This window comes from Oncorhynchus mykiss, chromosome 25 (genome assembly GCF_057628025.1).
Source record: "Oncorhynchus mykiss isolate SJ-2025 chromosome 25, ASM5762802v1, whole genome shotgun sequence".
Classification (NCBI taxonomy): domain Eukaryota; kingdom Metazoa; phylum Chordata; class Actinopteri; order Salmoniformes; family Salmonidae; genus Oncorhynchus; species Oncorhynchus mykiss.
Window position 1 is genome coordinate 30239809 of NC_143046.1, and position 25500 is coordinate 30265308.

Consider the following 25500-nt stretch of genomic DNA (forward strand, 5'->3'; position numbering starts at 1 on the left):
CTACAACCAGTAGATGGCAGGAGTAACCAGGTTTTTGTGCGATGGTCAAGTGTCAAACTATTGAATATTTTTGGTTGGCTATTTTAAGAAGTTGGAACTTAAAGTAATTGTTCCTAGGTGATACTGATGATAGTAATCGGGTTGGTGGTGGTGGATATGAAGACGATGATGATGATGATAATAATAATTAATAATAGTAATTCAGTTAATTTGTGAAGCACTTTTCTCACACCAAGGGGCAAAAAAATATATATTTTTGAAATAATAATAATAAAAATTACAAAAACAATCCAGAACATAGAACACAGGCAACAAACAAAGTTATATACAGGTGTCATCAGATCGGGAGGACATGAGAACAGAATTAGCAGAGATGAATGATGAAGATGAAAATTATGATTTTAGTCCATGAAAATGATCCCACAAAAACCTGGATATATTTTTGAATGACAAGGAATGTGTCGGTGCTGGGCTGCCTATAGACCCACATCCCCATGGGTGGGCTACAGACTCATTCATATACAGTGATCACATGTTTAGGCGAGGGGCCGAGGCCGCGACAGTGGCGCATAAACACTTTCACTATTTCAACAGAATTCCCGGGAACTTCACATGAAAGAAATTCTTCTCGTGTCGAGTGCCCTGCTGCTGCTACGGTTAAAGTAACATTTCAGTGTAGAGCGAATTTGGGAGTGTCTGTTTTGGTGGTTGCGTTTATAACTGCGGGATTACAGTTGTTTTGGTGAAGAGTAACGGTACAACATTCAACGCCGAATTTCAACTTGTTACTTCTGATTTGTGGGTTAGTTTTCGGCTTGCCTCGAAAAGTAGTTCTCAAAATATTTTCTACACACCATGGTCCACAAGTATGGTAAGTGCCTACATAATGTTTCTCAGGAATTTAGAGGAAAAGTTTTAAACTAAACGTTTATTCGAGGCAGTTTTTAGAACGTTTAGGCTTATTCGCTGTTATAGTTGTTAAAGTAATGACACGTCGAAAATAGCAACTACAATTGTAGGTTTTCCGTGGTTTTGCCACTGTGTTGTCAACTATGAAGCATGAACAGAATGAACTAGTGCATTTTTGGAAGAAACTTGAAATCTTCTAAGCGAAAACAGGAAGTATGTTTCCATGAACTCATATATAGGCTACTGCCACGGAGCACTTTCACGCTGCCAAGGGAAGTAATTAAGTTTACTCATAATAAACTTTATGTGGTTGTAGTAAGTGAGGGTGGATCATCTCAATGCTGTTAATTAGGCTACCTACACCTCCCACCTGGCTTCAGCAAACAGCTGTGCACCATCATGCAATGTAAACAGCAGGGGTACTCAAATACTATACTGAACAAAATTCAGAACGCAACGTGTAAAGTGTTGGTCCTATGTTTCATGAGCTGAAATAAAAGATCCCAGAAATGTTCCATATGCCCAAAAATATTATTTATTTTAAATGTTTTGAACAAATTTGTTTAGTGAGCATTTCTCCATTGGCAAAATAAATCTATCCACCTGACAGGTGTGGTATATCAAGAATCTGATTAAACAGCATGATCATTACAAAGATTCACCTTGTGGGCAATAAACGGCCAGTCTAAAATGTGCAGTTTTGTCACACAACACAATGACACCGATGTCTCAAGTTTTGAGGGAGCGTGCAATTGGCATGCTGACTGCAGGTATGTCCGCCAGAGCTGTTGCCAGAGAATTGAATGTTAATTTCTCTACCATAAGCTGCCTCTAATGTCATTTTGGAGAATTTGGCAGTACGTTCAACCAGCCTCATAACCACAGACCACTTGTTACCACGCCAGTCCAGGACCTCCATATCCGGCTTCTTCACCTGCGGGATCGTCTGAGACCAGCCACCCGGACACCTGAGGAGTATTTTTGTCTGTAATAAAGCCCTTTTGTGGGCAAAAACTAATTCTGATTGGCTGGGCCTGGCTCCCCAGTGCGCCCTTGCTCAGTCATGTGAAATCCATAGATTAGGGCCTAATGAATTTATTTCAATTGACTGATTTCCTCAAATGAACTGCAACTGTAACTCAGTAAAATCGTGGAAGTTGTTGCATGTTGCGTTTATATTTTTGTTCAGTATATTTGAGAAGGTCCGGTCACATACATTTCTTAAGTAGCTAAGGTCCGGATGGATAATGTCATTTATCGGCGTAGGTACAAACACTCAGCTCGCAACCCATGTGACCCCAAACTGTTCACATCCCTCTTGTTGGCAGAGGGAAAAATATGCAGTTTTAAAGCAAATTTCCTGCAATTCTACACATTTTCCATGTGCTATGTTTCTTCATATGATACCAGGAGTTGAATCCCGACCAAATTCCCCAAATATCAATATATATTGACCCACCTATTGAGTATAGCTGCTATACAGTATAGGGTATGGCTGCTGTACAGTATAGACTATGGCTGCTATACAGTATAGAGTATGGCTGCTATACAGTATAGAGTATGGCTGCTTTTCAGTATAGAATAGGCATACTATACTCTAGTTCTGATAGTACTCCCCTTTCCTGCCCAATATAGCAGCACTAAAAGTCAGACAAACTCTTGAGCAATGAACAAAACCAACTCGATCCTAAATTGCATAGTAGCCTATCACAAGCCTCTAAACCCTCATTTTAGGAATGTCCTACTGTTTCACGTACACTTAGACTTGTGTTATGCTAATGGGGGAATAATATTGTTAAATGTTTGAAGGACCGTAATGGTAATGTGCACTGCACATCTGATCAGTTTCTTAACTTTTTATCACTACGACTGGCTCTGTGAGGGTGTTAACATGAAGCATCCCTGTTGTCAGACACAGAGAGGGCAGTGGGTCTGCTGAGACAATACCAGGATAGTCTGACCAGGCCAGAGGAACAAGCCCTGAAGACCAGCGTGGGGAAGGTCTCCGCCATCTTCGGCAGCCAACTGTTTCACGCCCTACTTGGTAAGACGAGGAAAATACACACATGCTTTCACTATTATTATTTTATGAATAAAGAAGTCTCAGTCCAACCAGACAACAAATCAGCTAGTGCAGTGTTTCCCATCCCTAGTCCTCGAGTACACCAAACAGTATACATTTTTCATTACAGCCGTGGACAAACACACCTCATTCAGCTCATTGAGGGCTTGATGATTAGTTGACAAGTTGAATCAGGTGTACTTGTCCAGGGTTATAATAACAATATGTACTGTTGGGGGTACTGGAGGACCAGAGTTGGGAAACACTCAACTAGTGCGTTTAGTTTCAAGAAAATGAGTGACGACTCACTAGTTGTTTTTGTGTGGAGGGTTGTTCTTGACCAGAGCTAAAATACATAGATGGCACAGTCAGGTTATATTCATTTTTGTGGGAAGAGCCTAAACGTTTTTCAGTGAAGTCCCATGAAAGAGGCCTTTCAGTTCAACTCACAAAAGGTTTTGCTGTATACCCCCCCCTCCCCTCCTCTCTAATGTACTCGGATGGTAATGAAATCCTATTAAACATGCCCGTGACACTGTCTATGGGCTGATCACAAGCCGGCCCTCTCAGAGAGCTCAATGTTTTACCAGAGGCTCACATTTCTTTACCTTGTGAAAGAGTTACACATATCTTTTCAACTTGCACATCAATCAGTATTTGCACTGTGCCATCTTAAGACTTCCTAGATGTGGTTCATTCGCAACAGCCAAAACACTGCTGTATGAGCTGTAATAACAGGGTGTTACCAGTCCAGAATATATTTTTGCAATACCATGAATGTGCATGACCTCACCACCTCGACAGTATCATTGCTTAACTGGAACCATGAACTAAACTGACTCTTGAGTGTATTGCAATGATACCTTAATAAGCAGTTACGGCACCAAATCAGCTCCTGTGAAACTATATTTCACTTTAGTCTTTTTACCCTGCAAAGGAGACAAATTAGTTCCATTTAACCAATGGCTGAGTGGCCCCTCTAATTATCATGGCCATTCCCGAATGATGCTACCCTGTGGGTCTGCTGCTTCGGCTGCTCTACCCAGAAATCTGGAGCCTCCATGGGGGATGGGGGTCCATGGAGCAGGGGGGAGGACTGGAGAAGAGGGTAGACTGAGGAGGCTGTCCACCATGACCAGTGGTCTCTCCAGACGTGCATGCCTGCCTGTCCAAACTCGCTGAACAGATACGTTGATGATAATGACAAAACTGTTGCTGCGGTCTAACTAGAAAACAATGTGTTAATCCCAACACAGAAAAGACCAGATATATTGATCTATCTGTCAGCCTGTTCGTGTGGTCAATATCTCCAGTATTCAAAGGATGGCTTTGTAATCCACATATGACTATCCCAACAGTTTATGTCTGATTTATTAAAGAGGTTGCCTCCACATCAAAAGAGTAGGCTGGGGTACAGCGAGGGGGTTTAGGATTCCGAATCAGGATTCCAAGCATTCCACTCCAAAGAGTCTGGATCCCGGGGCAGGAATGTGCAGCCATAGTCTGTGGCTGGAGGTACGGTAGAGTAGAGTACTGTAGAAAAAAACAGCTCATGGCTGCCTTTGCCCGCGCCATCCTCACCCTCTGTTTCTCCTGGCCTGAGTTCAGCCTGAGGATACAGCCGAGAGAGTCTGTGGGTGAGAGAGAGAGTCTTAGACGCAGGGGCAGAGCGGGGTCAAATGAGGCCCCGGTTTTCTCCTCAACATGTGGTTTTAATCATCAGCCCAGGCACAGGGGAGGTGCTGAACGTTTACACAGCTAACGGGAACACTGGGTTATTCAAACATTACTCACCGCATTAGCCTCCCAGATGCTCTCTGCTGTTTTCCTTCAGGGCCGAGGTTTGTTTGCTACTGTCACTACTGTACATTTGTACAGTACCTATTTAAATAGAGGTAGATGGACTTTGTTTAGGCTACTTGTTGTAGTGGGATTGTTGTAGTGGTTGTATTTATTTTTATTTTTTGTTGCCAATGTATCGCTATCGGTATGCTCTGTCACAGTGGGAAAATGTGTAAATGAACAGTATTGGCACTGTGTCAAACAAGGTATTATGAAAGTGAATGAAAACTGGCATGACTGGTGTAAAGAAGTGTTCATCAGTTCAGCTGTGGGCAGCATTGTACAGTATTTGAGTATTTGATGTGTGAATGAATGGGAGTGCCCTTGCTTGTGATGCACTGTGGGAAGTTGGAGCACTGAGCGCTTGATTGGATGTTTTGCATGGTTGCACAATCATGAACAAAGGTCGCCTTAACTGCGGACTCATCTCTTTGTTCCCCGACATGCAAACATGCAGGAAGAGGTCGTGGCTAGAGGGGGGGGGGGGGGGGGGGCACACACAAACACCCACCCACCCACGCACACAGACACATACACACCCACACACAACACTCCCACAACTTAGTCCATAAGTAGTAGAGCAGGGTATTATTGTAGGGTAGGAGAGGAGGGAGGTTGGAATTGTACGCTCCTTTACCTCTGACCCAATTTTGTTAGATTCTAATGAGCAGAGTGTCTTTCTGTCTGTTGCTCATTGTCATCCCATGGAAAGCACTCAGGGCCACATTATTTTCAGGCTGATTCACCCAGAGCTGGCTATGAGTGGAGAGATGTCTCCAGTACACTTGAATAGGTCTACCGGATATACGTAGAGGTGGGTCTAACATGGGTGTATGCACACACACACACACACACACACACACATACAAAGCCCACGGTGTCGTTTGTAGAACAGAGAGAAGTAACAGCTGGAGACATTATAGACTGACTGAGGCACACATTCTAACCAGGACATCCCAAAACGGGTCCACAGTGCTGAACAGAGATCTGTGAGAGACGGCCTGTGAAAGAGGTAACCGGGATAAAACAGGGTTTGTATTTCCTGTTCCGTGGCCAGGAATTGATGTGGTCTTCGAGGGTTGGAAAATGTTTTGGAAAGCTGGAGAAAGAGGAAGCTGCAGCCTCTGAGGTTTCATCTGACTCTGGGTTTTGGGAAAACATTGCACCTCTTCACAGCTCTGAACACACTGTTCTCTGTTGATAATGCACCTTTTTTAAGGGTTTGCCGTGTGAGAATGGTTTCATATAAGTGGTGGTTAGTGCAGAGTAATTTCACATAAATTTAACAATTTACATGAGCGATATGCAGTAATATATTTATCTCAATTATTTTGTTTTACTATCAGGGCAAGTTATATGTTTGCATTGTTTGTACAATGTTTACAACAAAGCTAAATACTACATTGTAAAATCATAGGGCTAAATAATAGTGTGTGTGTGTGTGTGTGTGTGTGAGTGTGTGTGTGTGTGTGTGTGTGTGTGTGTGTGTGTGTGTGTGCCTCTCAAACCAGCTGGGCAGCAAAAATCTCTGCTTCTACTCCTACACAGTCAGACACTCTTACACAGTGATGATTCACATGCCCCCTTCTTCCACTTTTGTTCCCACTGTTGGGATACACACACACACACACACACACACACACACACACACACACACACACACACACACACACACACACACACACACACACACACACACATTGGTACATACAGTGCCTTCACTCCTTTAGCTCTAGTTCACAGAAATCACATACATATTTGTACACAATACATATTTATACATTTCAAGTTATTGTTGATCTTCTTTCTACACAGTGTTTCTGTCCATGTGTCCTGACATTAAAGCTAACAAAGTTGTAGCAGGATCTCTTATGAGAACAGCAATCTCTTTATGTCAACAGTTCAGCAAGGGGGCCAGTGTGTGACATCAGCAACAATGTCTCCCCGCATTCTCATCAAGCGGCTGCCAGTCAATAGGTGACCACAGGGCACAGCAGCTAAATGACCCGAAAGGTGATGAAGGGAGAGGAGAGGGAGGAGAGAGAGAGAGAGGTGGTAGCAGAGGGGAAGGGAGGAGAGAGAAGGAGAGGAAGGGGGAGGAGAGAGAAGGAGAGGAAGGGGGAGGAGAGGGGAAGGGAAGGGAGGAGAAGGAGGAGAGAGAGGAGGAAGGAGAGGAAGGGGGAGGAAAGGAGGGAGAAAGGAGGAGAGGGAAGAGAGGAAGGGGGAGTGTTTTAGAAACTCAATTAAAGAAGGTGGATGAGTTGAGGAAATGAAGGCAATGGTCATGGTAGGAGAGTAAGCAGGATTTGGGAGGGTGAGAAGTTTTGGGCTGGCAGTGAGGGAGGCCTGCGGTACAGAGCTGGCCACAGTGGAACACAGCATGGCCTAGTGGTGATGGAGTGAGAGGAAGTGACACAGAACAGGAGTTTTTCGTGATCTGACTAACATCTAGGTATAGGCACCAATGACCTCAGGGGGTCTATGGACATCACAGACAGTCCAACATCTTCATGCCATACCATTCGTGCAGATGGGGTATTTGTGGAGAAATCTCTACTTCTCCCATATAATTTAGTCTAAACTCAATTCCGTAGGAGACAGAGTGCTGATCTTTATTAGACCATACAAAGGATGACTTGTTGTTGAAGTTGGGGCAGATTGGACATTGAGCAGACAGGATTTGAGTCATACAACAAGTGTAGAAAAGTTTTAGACAAAAACATAAATGAGAAATAGTGAAGAGATGTCCCACCCATACAGAGAACCACACTGAAGGAAACAAACACATTTTTTTTGTGGATTGTCTTTCAAGTACTCACATCTGAGGAGACAATGGCCTTTATTTCGATAACTTGGTGTTTATTCAATTCCTTGCAGATATCCAAGAATGTTACGAGGTGACCCTGCAACTGAACACAACCCAGAACGCAGTGAAGGAGGCCAGTGCTGAGGATGCGGGGGAGGTGAGAAACTTCCAGAAAGTCCTGCTTCACTTTCGCAGTCAACTTGTACACAATGTAAAAATCTGTAAACCAGATTTTTTTTAAATCCCTTTAAAAATGCTCTACACATCTTGCATAATGCACAAAAGATTGTAGCGATCCTTGCTAATGTGAGCCAACTCTATTGGTGCTATGCGTAGGGTGTTTACCTTTCACTCCAGCAACCCAGATTCGCTCCCCTGTCCCGCCATTTTCTACACTGGTGTCAGAAGTGGAGAGAGAGAGAAAGTAGTAGTTGTCTGGGAGAGAGACAGACAGACAGAGCGAGGGAGCGAGAGAGAGAGAGAGAGAGAGAGAGAGAGAGAGAGAGAGAGAGAGAGAGAGAGAGAGAGAGAGAGAGAGAGAGAGAGAGAGAGAGAGAGAGAGAGAGAGAGAGAGAGAGAGAGAGGGAGAGGGAGAGGGAGAGGGAGAGAGGGAGAGAGAGAGAGAAAAAGTGTAAGTAGTGGTTGTCTGGGAGTGATGGAGGAAGACAGACATCACAGCATTAGTCAGTTCAACAGTGGTAACACCATGTGCTCATCAGTGGGCTGCTGATGACGATGTCACACGATGACGATGTCACACAGACCTTTCATTACAAGTGTTTGCAATTGCATCACATGGTCACCACCGGTAATATTTATAGACCAGCTCAGGAAAAATAAACACTGAGAAGTTTGGTAGCAAGTAATTCAATTCAAAGCAGGAGAGCATAAAACACAAACTTTCTAGTAGGGTGTACACTTCAGTAAATACAGGCCATTTACTCTAGACAACCGCCCTATGTATCTGCTCTAAAGTAGTACCTTGTTGTGATTTATGTTGTAATGGTCCCTGAATGGGAGGTGACACCTGATTTCATATCACCTGAATGATTCAATATTGCCTCATAACTTTGTTCCAGCTAAGTCAAAATGTTAATGAAATTGATCCTTGGCTGATTTCTATGGCCCATTAAGGGAACACTTTTTGGCCTGGCTTTAGTACTGGGATTATGAAATACTACGGCCTCGTATTACACAGTGTGTGTGTGTGTGTGTGTGTGTGTGTGTGTGTGTGTGTGTGTGCACGAGCGCTCATGCATCCGCTACAACCGCTTTTTCACCTGCTTTAAGTGAAGTGGTTTTTAATGTAATATTGATAGGACATAATAAATCAATCCAGGACATCCGATAGAAATCTCGTTTACCTGGCATGTTCATTCTGCCAAAAGTGGGTCTTATATCCCGTCATGATTTAACCAGCCCCCAAAACAATCAAGTAATGGCAATGTTTTTTAAAATCCATGCATTAATAGCATTACGTATGGTCAGTCAAATAGGGAATGGGCAATAAACATGTCAGTAATCGCTTACCATATTGAATTGAATGGACGAGTTAACGCAGAAGATTGTGTTGTACAGTTCATGGCTGCTACACGTATCTTAGTGTGTGACATGACAGAAATAGGAGCCAAGCCTGGAGAAAGGAACCTGATTCCTTTGTTGAAGGTGTGAATGCTTTTAGAAAGATTCCAGTCACAGTACTTCAATGTATTTGTTGGCTGTAGGGATTCCTATATGTACCTTCTAGTTTAAACTATTCAACCTTAGTAGTATTGCACTGTCATGAACCAATCATTTCCCTGACATAATCAGATTTTCGTTCATTCAATGAATTACAGTCAGATTTAATGCTCACGTGACAGATATAATTTTTCAAATCCCTCATCTTATTGGCCCATGTCAAACACACACTGTGGTCACGCGTCACATCACGTCAAAGGCTTTAACCAAAGACCTAGTGCCCCACCCACCTTTCCTCTGATACACCCTGGTGCTGCTTACAACTACATCAGCCACATGCCCAACCCCGGCCCATACTCAATACCAGCCCCATCCCTAGCCTCAGACCCATCCCTCAGCCCAATCCCTCAGCCCAATCCCCAGCCTCAGCCTCAGCCCCATCCCTCAGCCCCATCCCTCAGCCCAATCCCCAGCCTCAGCCTCAGCCTCAGCCCCATCCCTCAGCCCCACCCCTCAGCCCAATCCCCAGCCTCAGCCCCATCCCTCAGTGCCATCCCTAGCCTCAGACCCATCCCTCAGCCCCATCCCTCAGCCCAATCCCCAGAGTCAGCCCCATCCCTCAGCCCCATCCTAGCCTCAGCCCCATCCTTATCCTCAGCCCTATCCCTATCCTCAGCCCTATCCCTATCCTCAGCCCCATCCCTAGCCTTAGCCCCATCCCTCAGCCCAATCCCCAGCCTCAGCCCCATCCATCAGCCCCATCTCTCAGCCCCATCCCTCAGCCCCAACCCTAGCCTCAGCCCCATCCCTCAGCCCAATCGCCAGCCTCAGCCCCATCCCTCAGCCCCATCCCTAGCCTCAGACCCATCCCTCAGCCTCAGCCCCATCCCTCAGCCCCATCCCTCAGCCCCATCCCCAGCCTCAGCCCCATCCCTCAGCCCAATCCCCAGCCTCAGCCCCATCCCTAGCCTCAGGCCCATCCTTATCCTCAGCCCCATCCCTAGCCTTAGCCCCATCCTTCAGCCCCATCCCTCAGCCCAATCCTCAGCCTCAGCCCCATCCATCAGCCCCATCTCCCAGCCCCATCCCTAGCCCCAGCCTCAGCCCCATCCCTCAGCCCCAACCCTAGCCTCAGCCCCATCCCTAACCTCAGGCCTCGCCAGTGTGGGCTATATAGGGAGGCAGTAGCAGGAGAAGTAGCAGTGGGGACTAGTGAATGGGACAGCTCAGCTCAGTGGCTGGTCAGTGAGGAGGCCCTAGCAGTGGGGGCTAGTGAATGGGACGGCTCAGATCAGTGGCTGGTCAGTGAGGAAGCCCTAGCAGTGGGGACTAGTGAATGGGACGGCTCAGATCAGTGGCTGGTCAGTGAGGAAGCCCTAGCAGTGGGGGCTAGTGAATGGGACGGCTCAGATCAGTGGCTGGTCAGTGAGGAAGCCCTAGCAGTGGGGGCTAGTGAATGGGACGGCTCAGATCAGTGGCTGGTCAGTGAGGAAGCCCTAGCAGTGGGGGCCAGTTAATGGGACAGCTCAGTTCAGTGGTTGGCCAGTGAGGAGGCCCTCATCAGCATTCCAGGCATGCTGTCACCTGAGTGGAGGATGGGAGGGACATTAAATGAGTCTGCAAATTCACTGATTTGGTGCAGTGAGGTAGGTTAGGGGGAGAATAGCTTCTGTAGAGATGGAATGAAGGAAGCTGGCTAAAGAGAGGCCTGATGTAAGAGTGGAATATATTAGGTTATCTGACTACATTTAATATTATAGAAATACCATGTGGAATCAAGTATTATGCATTTAGCTGACTAAGAGCAATACATGGTCATGGGAAGTGAATGCAAAACACAAGTATTATTTAATAACTTTGTAAAATTCACATACAAGGTATACATCTTAAGTTACAAGGTAATACTGACATTAACAAAGCTTCATTCTAGGCATTTAGATCCTAAGGTTAACTTACAGGACAAAGAGGCCTAGAAGCCTAGTAAATATAAAAATATCATACAACCATTCTCTAATGGGCTGGATACAGGATAAGAGAGAGGACAACAGACCATTCTCTAATGGGCTGGATACAGGATAAGAGAGAGGACAACAGACCATTCTCTAATGGGCTGGATACAGGATAAGAGAGAGGACAACAGACCATTCTCTAATGGGCTGGATACAGGATAAGAGAGAGGACAACAGACCATTCTCTAATGGGCTGGATACAGGATAAGAGAGAGTACAACAGACCATTCTCTAATGGGCTGGATACAGGATAAGAGAGAGGACAACATACCATTCTCTAATGGGCTGGATACAGGATAAGAGAGAGGACAACAGACCATTCTCTAATGGACTGGATAGAGGATAAGAGAGAGGACAACAGACTATTCTCTAATGGGCTTTATACAGGATAAGAGAGAGGACAACAGACCATTCTCTAATGGGCTGGATACAGGATAAGAGAGAGGACAACAGACCATTCTCTAATGGGCTGGATACAGGATAAGAGAGAGGACAACAGACCATTCTCTAATGGGCTGGATACAGGATAAGAGAGATGACAACAGACCATTCTCTAATGGACTGGATACAGGATAAGAGAGAGGACAACAGACCATTCTCTAATGGGCTTTATACAGGATAAGAGAGAGGACAACAGACCATTCTCTAATGGGCTGGATACAGGATAAGAGAGAGGACAACAGACCATTCTCTAATGGGCTGGATATAGGATAAGAGAGAGGACAACAGACCATTCTCTAATGGGCTGGATACAGGATAAGAGAGAGTACAACAGACCATTCTCGAATGGGCTGGATACAGGATAAGAGAGAGGACAACAGACCATTCTCTAATGGGCTGGATACAGGATAAGAGAGAGTACAACAGACCATTCTCTAATGGGCTGGATACAGGATAAGAGAGAGGACAACAGACCATTCTCTAATGGGCTGGATACAGGATAAGAGAGAGGACAACAGACCATTCTCTAATGGGCTGGATACAGGATATGGGAGAGGACAACAGACCATTCTCTAATGGGCTGGATACAGGATAAGAGAGAGGACAACAGACCATTCTCTAATGGGCTGGATACAGGATAAGAGAGAGGACAACAGACCATTCTCTAATGGGCTGGATACAGGATAAGAGAGAGGACAACAGACCATTCTCTAATGGGCTGGATACAGGATAAGAGAGAGGACAACAGACCATTCTCTAATGGGCTGGATACAGGATAAGAGAGAGGACAACAGACCATTCTCTAATGGGCTGGATACAGGATAAGAGAGAGTACAACAGACCATTCTCTAATGGGCTGGATACAGGATAAGAGAGAGGACAACAGACCATTCTCTAATGGGCTGGATACAGGATAAGAGAGAGGACAACAGACCATTCTCTAATGGACTGGATAGAGGATAAGAGAGAGGACAACAGACCATTCTCTAATGGGCTTTATACAGGATAAGAGAGAGGACAACAGACCATTCTCTAATGGGCTGGATACAGGATAAGAGAGAGGACAACAGACCATTCTCTAATGGGCTGGATACAGGACAAGAGAGAGGACAACAGACCATTCTCTAATGGGCTGGATACAGGATAAGAGAGAGGACAACAGACCATTCTCTAATGGGCTGGATACAGGATAAGAGAGAGGACAACAGACCATTCTCTAATGGGGTGGATACAGGATAAGAGAGAGTACAACAGACCATTCTCTAATGGGCTGGATACAGGATAAGAGAGAGGACAACAGACCATTCTCTAATGGGCTGGATACAGGATAAGAGAGAGGACAACAGACCATTCTCTAATGGACTGGATACAGGATAAGAGAGAGGACAACAGACCATTCTCTAATGGGCTTTATACAGGATAAGAGAGAGGACAACAGACCATTCTCTAATGGGCTGGATACAGGATAAGAGAGAGGACAACAGACCATTCTCTAATGGGCTGGATACAGGATAAGAGAGAGGACAACAGACCATTCTCTAATGGGCTGGATACAGGATAAGAGAGATGACAACAGACCATTCTCTAATGGACTGGATACAGGATAAGAGAGAGGACAACAGACCATTCTCTAATGGGCTTTATACAGGATAAGAGAGAGGACAACAGACCATTCTCTAATGGGCTGGATACAGGATAAGAGAGAGGACAACAGACCATTCTCTAATGGGCTGGATATAGGATAAGAGAGAGGACAACAGACCATTCTCTAATGGGCTGGATACAGGATAAGAGAGAGTACAACAGACCATTCTCGAATGGGCTGGATACAGGATAAGAGAGAGGACAACAGACCATTCTCTAATGGGCTGGATACAGGATAAGAGAGAGTACAACAGACCATTCTCTAATGGGCTGGATACAGGATAAGAGAGAGGACAACAGACCATTCTCTAATGGGCTGGATACAGGATAAGAGAGAGGACAACAGACCATTCTCTAATGGGCTGGATACAGGATATGGGAGAGGACAACAGACCATTCTCTAATGGGCTGGATACAGGATAAGAGAGAGGACAACAGACCATTCTCTAATGGGCTGGATACAGGATATGGGAGAGGACAACAGACCATTCTCTAATGGGCTGGATACAGGATAAGAGAGATGACAACAGACCATTCTCTAATGGGCTGGATATAGGATAAGAGAGAGGACAACAGACCATTCTCTAATGGGCTGGATACAGGATAAGAGAGATGACAACAGACCATTCTCTAATGGGCTGGATACAGGATATGGGAGAGGACAACAGACCATTCTCTAATGGACTGGATACAGGATAAGAGAGAGGACAACAGACCATTCTCTAATGGACTGGATACAGGATAAGAGAGATGACAACAGACCATTCTCTAATGGGCTGGATACAGGATAAGAGAGAGGACAACAGACCATTCTCTAATGGGCTGGATACAGGATAAGAGAGATGACAACAGACCATTCTCTAATGGGCTGGATACAGGATATGGGAGAGGACAACAGACCATTCTCTAATGGACTGGATACAGGATAAGAGAGAGGACAACAGACCATTCTCTAATGGACTGGATACAGGATAAGAGAGATGACAACAGACCATTCTCTAATGGGCTGGATACAGGATATGGGAGAGGACAACAGACCATTCTCTAATGGACTGGATACAGGATAAGAGAGAGGACAACAGACCATTCAATTTCTACCAGATCTGACTTGTTTGTATACAAAATCAACTGGTGACCAGTCCTCGGACCAAACCAAAAGTAGTAAAACTAATATATTGAACCAGCCAACCTCTAGGAAGGGGTCACGTCTATTTGTGATGACCTGCAGGGTAGGCTTGTTACCATAGAGACAAGACAGCATTCCTGAGAAGACGATTGCATACAGTACCATCAGAGTTCACTCTGAAGAACTACAAGTAAACACAGAGATCACCCATCCATATAGATGACATCAAAGTAATCCTCAGAGAACAAGTTTCAGATAGATACCAGACATGGCAGCAATAGTGTTATTCTAACACACATTTCTGTAGTCAATTCTCTGGTTACTGTTGGAGGGAGAGAGCGATACATTTAGACCCCTCAGAGGGGGGTAGTGAGTACTGGCCCTTAAATCAATGTCCTTTGTGTCTTCCTTGTGTTCTTGGGCTGTTTGCCATGTAGCCCCAGGTGACAGAGAGCACAAAGAGTTGAATCTAGTTCGGACCTAAAAATGTGATTCCTGATACTGTAAATATGGAATGTCCTATTTGTGTGATTGGTCTATTTCGTTACCATGACTGTTCATAGGAATGTTTCTAGTGAACACTGCATGCTGTTTGTTGACTCATGATAAGTAACTCATAGACTCATCTTTCGACCATGCATGTGCATTCATTTGAAATATGATACAACTGTCTGTATGTCATGCTTTTTACGGGATGAGGGATGTGTTTAACTCAAGCTCTTGCTCAAGTGGGTGTGGTTGAGGTCAAGTAGCCTGCATGCTTCTGTTAGTGTGGTGTCTATATTACACACATCAGCCTCGTGTTAAGGGTAAGATCAGGACACGCTTTCACTTCTGCTGGGAGGACAAAGAAGCGCTGGAGCCTTGATCATCAGGATAGTAATCAATCCAATTTTGTCCCGAGCCTTTTGTGACCTTGGCCTACTCTGAACGCTGCCCTCTGCTGTCTGTTAAGGGTCTGTGCGGGTTAAGCTGTGGCCACAGCAGCTCACAGGTAGGCTAAGCCTCTGTGTCAGATTTAATGTTGAATAACGTGGTGTGTAAGAATCAATAGCTGCCAACATCCTCATATCCTTTCATACAATTACAGTCTTTAGGCTACCAGCCTGTCCTGCATTAGCCTGGAGCACACACACCAAGGAATGAGGGTTCCTCGGGAGAGGGGATGGTTCTATGTGGAACCATACAGACCCAAAGAACCCTTTGAGCCCTTCAATGGATCTTTGCAGTTCAAAAAAGTGTTCTTTCCTCTTTTAGTGATAATGTAGGGGCAGCGGCTCATTAGAATATTATGGGGTGTGGTTTGCGCACAGCTCATTTTGTGCAACTGTGAGTGAGCGTGTCATTCCAATAGATCTAATATGTTGTGTTATCCCATTACATGTTAAATATGACTATGGACAGTGACGGTGTCTTGTGAAAGACTCATTGAGCGTCAGATGAGAACTATTGTCTGAATCAGTGGTCCTCGTTTCTCCCCAGGGGCCCCAAGTTGTTCCATAGCTAGAACAACTGATTCAATTTGTCAATTAACACAATAATAAAACCTATGGAATTTTAAACAATATACTATTGCTAACCAGGAGAAGTAAGCCTGTCTCATTCTTCAAAAGGTTCTTTGTAGAATCTTTGAGATTGAGAATGGTTCTATACAGAACCTTTCTCCATTAAGGTTCTATAAAGAACCATTCAAAGGGTTTTAATGATAGTGGAACCCCTTTTGGAGCTATATAGAACCTGGTGTAATAGTTCTTTATAGAACCTTAGGAAAGGGCTCTTTTATAGCACCATAACGGTTCCATTTAGAACCATATGAGCATGGTTCTTTATAGAACCTTCCAAAAAGGGTTCAGTACAGCATCAAAAAGGGATCCGATATGGTCACAATCCAAAGAACCCTTAGTTGACACAAATTGAACCATTTGTTTTTAGTGTGTAGGAATTACTCCTGTCATGTTTGTCATGTTCAACAGATCTTTGATAGACTGGTCCGTCCAGTTTATACTGTGGCTTTACTCCATTTGTTCTACTGGGCCCCGGTGACTGTTTGCACAACAAATATCAGTCAGTCATTGGTCGTTAGCAGAGAGGCAGGCGGAAAGAGTGCCCAGCCGCTATATTACTCATAGCTACCCATAAACATTGTCCATAAAAGGTCCATAAACGTTGACTCTTTACTGGTTTTACTGTATTGGACTCTTCTCTGGCAGTAAACACTGTGTGAATATTCATCTAGCAACGCTCATCCAAATTGTTCAAAGGTTTTAAAAAGTATTCTAATAAATGCAGCAGTTGGATATTGGAGGAAGATACTCCAAACATTTTGAATTGTTGTAATGAGAGATTGTCTTAATTATAGCAGATAAAACATTTTACTGGCACAGAGTTCAGGGATTTTGGTGGGAATTCAGGTATTCAATTTATTGTCCAAGACACCTTTTTTGTTGTTGTTGATTTCACTCATATATAAATGTGCTTATTGTATCAGGTATTTAAAAATATACATTTTGTGTTAAAATATAGAACATGATATGTGCCTCATTTGCATAAACATGCCAACTGTATTTACATATATGAATAAAGTAACAGAAATGAGTGGAACAGGGCTGCAACCACTAAACACCTGCTCTGTCTACCCTACCTGTACTCACCTGCTCTGTCTACCCTACCTGTACTCACCTGCTCTGTCTACCCTACCTGCACTCACCTGCTCTGTCTACCCTACCTGTATTCACCTGCTCTGTCTAGACCTACCTGTACTCACCTGCTCTGTCTAGACCTACCTGTACTCACCTGCTCTGTCTAGACCTACCTGTACTCACCTGCTCTGTCTACCCTACCTGCACTCACCTGCTCCTTCTAGACCTACCTGCACTCACCTGCTCCTTCTAGACCTACCTGTACTCACCTGCTCTGTCTAGGCCTACCCGTACTCACCTGCTCTGTATAGACCTACCCGTACTCACCTGCTCTATCTAGACCTACCTGTACTCACCTGCTCTGTCTAGACCTACCTGTACTCACCTGCTCTGTCTAGACCTACCTGCACTCACCTGCTCTGTCTAGGCCTACCTGTACTCACCTGCTCTGTCTAGGCCTACCTGTACTCACCTGCTCTGTCTAGACCTACCTGTACTCACCTGCTCTGTCTAGACCTACCTGTACTCACCTGCTCTGTCTAGACCTACCTGTACTCACCTGCTCTGTCTAGACCTACCTGTACTCACCTGCTCTGTCTAGACCTACCTGTACTCACCTGCTCTGTCTAGACCTACCTGTACTCACCTGCTCTGTCTAGACCTACCTGTACTCACCTGCTCTGTCTAGACCTACCTGCACTCACTGCCCTGTCTAGACTGCCTCATTAATTAAAGTGTGTCAATAGCAGGATTCCCTTGGTTTAAAGATCAACATGCTTGGCTATTGATTAAACCAAGCTATACATACTTTACATTGTTTGCGAGAGCAGACATAATATCACTTTCTGAGTGTTCATTTTCGGAATCTAATTTTGTAAACATTTCAACTGTATTAAATGGTCATAACGTCAATTGGAAAAAAACGTCAGGCACAAGCAAGTATGAAAGAGTCGCAGGAGTCAAATGAAAGCAATCAATCCAGCGACCATTTAAGTGACAAATGGATTTTTCACCCCAAAACACAGGAAATAGATGGCTGAAAAAGACAGCTCCTCGGGTGGGCGGGGCATGGGTGTTGCTATATTAATCAGGTATTGATCTATTCCATCCTGTCCTTCCTACAGAACTCTGAGGAGGAGGAGGGAGTGTCGCGGGTACGAGTGACCAGCAGGAGGAACCCTCAGAAGGTGGAGCATGTGTTGGGGCTGGTGAGCCGCTACCACATCGAGACGCCTAAGGTCAGTCACCCAGGGTCACCCATGGGTCAAATGAACGCTCCATAACGTAAAGGAGCCCAATCAGAGTGTCTCTCTCACACTCCTGTTCCAGCTTGCTCAGTGAAGCGTCACATGGGTGCCCTTTCGTTATTTTTTTCATTAAGCTCAATGACCTTTTTGAACATTTTAATAATCAGAGACGGATGTCACAGCTCCTGCATCACACGGAATCACAGACAAATCCCAGAGACTCAAATCAGTGATATCAGTTGTCATGACCACAGCCTTTAGTACAATTCATCATATTGTTGATATGAGAATATTTTCAATTGTTGTAGATTTTGCTGGTGTGGGTTTCTGAAATTCCACCTCTATTTTTCAATTAGATATTTGTGGAGATGGAGGCTGTAAAATTGCTTAGTTTAGGTTCATTATGTCAAGTAAGGAAGTGGCAAGCATGTTGACAGCCGTTTCAACTTCTTATGTAAACACTGGGCAGATGATGGGGCCTGGTAGTTCATGGTATTTAGCTTCTTCTAATTTGGTAAACTGTCATACTTTCGAATATCTTTAAAAATATATATGTTTTGAGACAATATGTAAATTATGTAAATCATGAATGTATGATGAATCATCAAAGATCAAAAATATGTCTATACCACAGGAGGCTGGTGGCACCTTAATTGGGGAGGACAGGCTCGTTGTAATGACTGGAGCGGAATTAGTGGAATGGTATCAAATACATCAAACATGGTTCCCATGTGTTTGATGCCATTCCATTTACTCCGTTCCAGCCATTATTGTGAGCCTTCCTCCCCTCAGCAACCTCCACTGCTCTCTACTGTATGTTAGTGTAATCTGTAGCAGTTCACGTTACCTCAGAATGGAGGGGTGTGACTCACCTGCTGTCACACAGCCCCTGTGTCTGTCTGTCTGTCTGTCAGGGAGCGGGAGGGAGGCCTCCTGTCCATGTTCCCTAGTACAACAGTACAGTACCATGGAAGGCCTTGTTTTCACATGCCTTCCCAATCACAACACACCCAGCGGCACACGGCAGCATAATACCCACAGGCGCTGGCTTTTCAGCTGAGCCGAGAACTAGTGCATGGGGCGGGGGCATTAGGAGAGAGGTTCGGGGGGTAGAGGGTAGGGGGCTGCTGCCTGGGTTAAGGCACGGTGGTACAGGATCACTGAGCTCTATGGTAATGTAATATCAACATAAAAGCACAGTGACAGTACAGTTTGACTCAATGGTGCTCAGTGAATAGCTGGGCTGGATAATATGGAGCTGGGTGGGTAGTGCTGAGTTCCTCTCTCTCTCATGGAGGGAGCCGAGGAGGCGGCGGGGGAGGGATGAGTGAGCGAGGGAGAAATATAGGGAGAAAGAGAGCGTGGGGGAGGATGGAGAGAGTTAGGCGGCAGAGAAGCGAGGGCCGGTGCAGTGCAACGCGCAGTCAGAGCTGGAATAAACACCCAAAGCTCAGCCTTCATTGGGTTGCCATGGTAACCACATTCCTCCCCCTGCCTGCATCCCTACAGACAGTTCTGACTCTCTCTCTCTCTCGCTCTCTTTCTCTCCATTTTTCATTCCTTCTTTTGCATCTCTCTTTTATTCCCAGTCACATTTCCAGCCATACTATACACACACTCATCCGTACATCCTCAAATGATGCTGTATTTAGCATGGATCATGTGATTTAAATACATTGCTTCACTGCAGGAATTAAATGTGTAAATAAACCGGCGTGATTATGCAGTCTCATGCACACACTTGTCTTTATTCTCTCGCTATCTCTCTCTCCCGCTCTCTGTCTCTCTCTCTGTCCACCACTACACCTTACCTATCCAACACCCCTCCACCACTACACCTTACCTATCCAACACCCCCCCACCACTACACCTTATCTATCCATCACCCCTCCACCACTACACCTTACCTATCCAACACCCCTCCACCACTACACCTTATCTATCCAACACCCATCCACCACTATACCTTACCTATCCAACACCCCTCCACCACTACACCTTATCTATCCAACACCTCTCCACCACTACACCTTATCTATCCAACACCCCTCCACCACTACACCTTATCTATCCAACACCCCTCCACCACTACACCTTACCTATCCAACACCCCTCCACCACTACACCTTATCTATCCAACACCTCTCCACCACTACACCTTACCTATCCAACACCCCTCCACCACTACACCTTACCTATCCAACACCCCTCCACCACTACACCTTACCTATCCAACACCCCTCCACCACTACACCTTATCTATCCAACACCCATCCACCACTATACCTTACCTATCCAACACCCCTCCACCACTACACCTTATCTATCCAACACCCATCCACCACTATACCTTACCTATCCAACACCCCTCCACCACTACACCTTATCTATCCAACACCTCTCCACCACTACACCTTATCTATCCAACACCCCTCCACCACTACACCTTACCTATCCAACACCCCTCCACCACTACACCTTATCTATCCAACACCCCTCCACCACGACACCTTACCTATCCAACACCCCTCCACCACTACACCTTATCTATCCAACACCCCTCCACCACTACACCTTATCTATCCAACACCCCTCCACCACTACACCTTACCTATCCAACACCCCTCCACCACTACACCTTATCTATCCAACACCCATCCACCACTATACCTTACCTATCCAACACCCCTCCACCACTACACCTTATCTATCCAACACCCCTCCACCACTACACCTTATCTATCCAACACCCCTCCACCACTACACCTTACCTATCCAACACCCCTCCACCACTACACCTTATCTATCCAACACCCCTCCACCACTACACCTTATCTATCCAACACCCCTCCACCACTATACCTTACCTATCCAACACCCCCCCACCACTACACCTTATCTATCCAACACCCCTCCACCACTACACCTTACCTATCCAACACCCCTCCACCACGACACCTTACCTATCCAACACCCCTCCACCACTACACCTTACCTATCCAACACCCCTCCACCACTACACCTTATCTATCCAACACCCCTCCACCACTACACCTTATCTATCCAACACCCCTCCACCACGACACCTTATCTATCCAACACCCCTCCACCACGACACCTTACCTATCCAACACCCCTCTACCACTACACCTTACCTATCCAACACCCCTCCACCACTACACCTTATCTATCCAACACCCCTCCACCACTATACCTTATCTATCCAACACCCCTCCACCACTACACCTTATCTATCCAACACCCCTCCACCACTACACCTTATCTATCCAACACCCCTCCACCACTATACCTTACCTATCCAACACCCCCCCACCACTACACCTTATCTATCCAACACCCCTCCACCACTATACCTTACCTATCCAACACCCCCCCACCACTACACCTTATCTATCCAACACCCCTCCACCACTATACCTTACCTATCCAACACCCCCCCCACCACTACACCTTATCTATCCAACACCCCTCCACCACTATACCTTACCTATCCAACACCCCCCCACCACTACACCTTATCTATCCAACACCCCTCCACCACTACACCTTACCTATCCAACACCCCTCCACCACGACACCTTACCTATCCAACACCCCTCCACCACTACACCTTACCTATCCAACACCCCTCCACCACTACACCTTATCTATCCAGCACCCCTCCACCACTACACCTTATCTATCCAACACCCCTCCACCACGACACCTTATCTATCCAACACCCCTCCACCACGACACCTTACCTATCCAACACCCCTCCACCACTACACCTTACCTATCCAACACCCCTCCACCACTACACCTTATCTATCCAACACCCCTCCACCACTATACCTTATCTATCCAACACCCCTCCACCACTACACCTTATCTATCCAACACCCCTCCACCACTACACCTTATCTATCCAACACCCCTCCACCACTACATCTTATCTATCCAACACCACACCTTATATATCCAACACCCCTCCACCACTACACCTTATCTATCCAACACCCCTCCACCACTACACCTTACCTATCCAGCACCCGTCCACCACTATACCTTACCTATCCAACACCCCTCCACCACTACACCTTACCTATCCAGCACCCGTCCACCACTATACCTTACCTATCCAACACCCCTCCACCACTACACCTTACCTATCCAACACCACACCTTACCTATCCAACACCCCTCCACCACATCTATCCAACACCCCTACACCACTACACCTTACCTACACTATTCTCTTGACTCGCCCTTTTCCTTGTTTTCTTCCATCTCACCCTCGCTCTCTTGCTCTTATTCTTACCCTCTCTCTTTCTCTTATCCCCTCCCTTTCTCTTGCTCTCTCTCTCTATCATTATTCTATCAGTTGGATGTGCTGTGTTGGTGGAGCAGCTGTTCTCTGCCACTGGGGCCTATTAATAGGAGTCACAGCCGTGGAGCCTTTGTTTCCTGTCTCTGTGTTTCTGGTAGAGCAAACTGTAGGCTCCTTGGCAGGCTATATTCTGGTTCAGTGCAGAGTTTGTGTGTGTGTGTCATACAGGTGAGGTCATACAGGTCATACAGGTCATACAGGTGAGAGTTTTGACGATTGATAAGAGTATGTCTTATGTCAATTCCTCTGGATACATTCCTATTGACCATGTTGACAATATTTGCTGTATGGTTGTTCTTTTTCATGTTGCTGGGAAGATGTCTTGCTATATTCCTTTTCTTCTTCTGAGGAAACAGGTGGATAGTGTTCTGATGTAGAGATTCATCCTGAGAGAGACAGACCTGCTATGGCATATAGTCATTACTATATTAACAACATTATGTTTTATTTTTTATTTTTTAATCTTAACCTCTAGGCAAGTCAGTTAAGAACAAATTCTTATTTTCAATGACGGCCTAGGAACAGTGGGTTAACTGCCTGTTCAGAACGACAGATTTTTACCTTGTCAGCTCGGGGGTTTGAACTTGCAACCTTCCGGTTACTAGTCCAACCAGTAGGCTACCCTGCCGCCCCTTATCATAAACATCAACATTATCCAAACCACAAGCTTACAACTAGCACATTTTCATTTCACTGGTAGAATCAGGAAGTGCCCCTTTGTATTCGTCTGCTCATAGTGAACCACTAAGTCTGGCATTCATAGCGAATCCTGACACCACCCGCTAGTTAGAGGGGGCGTGTCCACAAACTTGAATAATGGCGTTGTTTACTTAGAACGACCAACACACAGTAATCTCAGAATTTCTCGAGGCAAAATATTTTTGAAAACGTTTTGTTTACACTAATGGTTGTCATCATGCCTGTGTGGTGTTCTGTGCTAATTACAAACAAGCGCGGAAATGACCATTCCAGAGATTCACACCCAATTAACCCAGATTCTGCCAGTTGCTTGCGTTGCGCCCATCACCAATGATGCAGTGACCAAAGATTATCAGAGGAATTTTCTGGCTGAAATTATGGGGAATCCATTTCGACGACAGCGGAGAAGTGATGCGATACCATCAATTTTTTTCGTTCACAACAAAACGAAAGATTCTCAATTAGAGTTAACCTAGCGTTAGCTAGCTTGCTAGCCTAGCTGGGTAAGTTAGCTAGCTAACGTTACAGTCCTGTATTGAACACTGAAAGCCATTAGCTAAATCATGGGGCTATCTTTTGGTATACACACTGTCAATCAATTTAACCTATGCCATGCCATGGTAGTCACTGTTAGACTGCTAGCTACCTTCAGCAGAGTAAACATGTTCTGTCCCTGGCTGATGTTAGCTAACGTGAACTAGCTAATGTTACCAAATACGAGTCTCAATTTGGAAGCTATCTATTCCACCCTTATCTATAAAACACAAGCTGACTGCTATTGACAAGAATGATGTGTCAAAGTCAATGGGCTGGGGAAGGTTTACAGACAGTACTTTGAGATGAGGAAGGGGTTTTTGGTTGTGCTTAGACAGTACATGCATTGTTGTGTATGAGAGGGATTGGGGTGTCATTTCTCCTCAATCTCCCATACACAACCATTCATACTGTGTAAGAGCTGTCTTCCTAAGACTTTTACACCTTCTTTAGCCCATTCACTTTGTTGACTGATCTTTCCTCTCAAAAACAGCTCCCAATGCCCCCCTCATTGTCCCTAAACAATACTCTATCCGGTCCCATTTGGTTGACACCTTTACCAACAAAGGCGTGTTGCCCTACGTCCATTCCGCAAAAAGTGTAAAATGCTAAGAACACAACCATGTCTTTCCAGGAGACATGCAGTACCAGCAAATATTCTGCAAGAGGACAAAACAGTTGGTGTTAAGAAGCCCTACAACACTTTCGTCAGAGTCTTATCCAGCTGGCCGTTCACTGCAGACCGGACAAGACCATCGCCATAACACCATTGCCAGTGTAACGAAGCCGGATAAAGTACTTATCCTGCGTTTACACAGGCATCCCAATTCTGATATTTTTTCACAAATTGGACCAAGTAGTGGAAAAAAGATCAGAATTGGGCTGACTGTGTAAACGCAGCCAGTGTGGCTCAACATAAGACAGTGTTTCCCAAACTCGGTCCTGGGGACCCCAAGGGGTGCACATTTTAGTTTTTGCCCTAGCACTACACAGCTGACTCAAATAATCAAAGCTTGATGATCAGCTGTGTAGTGCTATGGCAGAAAGCTAAACATGCACCCCTTGGGATCCCCAGGACCGAGTTTGGGAATTCCTGGCCTAAGACCATGTAGAACATGGGGTCTCCAACCCTGTTCCTGGAGAGCTATCCTCCTGTAGGTTTTTGCTCCAACCCCAGTTGTAACTAACCTGGCTCAGTTTATTATTAGAATTGGGTAGGTCCTACAGGACGGTATGTCTCCGGGAACAGGGTTGGAGAGCCCTGCTGTAGAACCACCATAAAATAAAGATGGATATTTTCTATGAATCTTCGGAATATGTCGGCCCTTATGGATTCATAGAAGATATTTATATAAGTTGTACATGGCTCTGTTGCATCAAACAGATGCTAGACATTCAGATTGACAAATAAACAAATGTTCTTTGGATATCTACAATACAGGAAGGAGTGTACACTATTTAATGCTACATCA

The 25500-nt window shown here is 45.2% G+C and overlaps 1 protein-coding gene across 2 annotated transcripts; it reads left to right on the forward strand.

Moving 5' to 3' along the window:
• Positions 1–505: 505 nt before the first annotated feature.
• On the forward strand, positions 506–25464 carry LOC149971611 (disks large homolog 1-like). 2 transcript variants are annotated; one of them, XM_090219638.1, is made up of 5 exons: positions 506–871; positions 2822–2953; positions 7691–7776; positions 18283–18396; positions 24663–25464. In XM_090219638.1, exons 1-5 carry the CDS (start codon positions 856–858, stop codon positions 24714–24716), a joined length of 402 nt encoding a protein of 133 aa, XP_090075764.1. In that variant the 5' UTR covers positions 506–855; the 3' UTR covers positions 24717–25464. The 2 variants fall into 2 exon arrangements, with proteins under 2 accessions (XP_090075764.1, XP_090075765.1); XM_090219639.1 differs by having other exon boundaries at positions 543–871; positions 2828–2953.
• The last annotated feature ends 36 nt before the right edge of the window (positions 25465–25500 follow it).

What these genes read in the sequence shown, in the direction of transcription:
- LOC149971611 (XM_090219638.1), top strand. An exon ending in ACTGTTTCACGCCCTACTTG is followed by an intron (nt 2,954 to 7,690) that starts GTAAGACGAGGA and finishes AATTCCTTGCAG; the next exon opens with ATATCCAAGAATGTTACGAG. An exon ending in GTGCTGAGGATGCGGGGGAG is followed by an intron (nt 7,777 to 18,282) that starts GTGAGAAACTTC and finishes TCCTTCCTACAG; the next exon opens with AACTCTGAGGAGGAGGAGGG.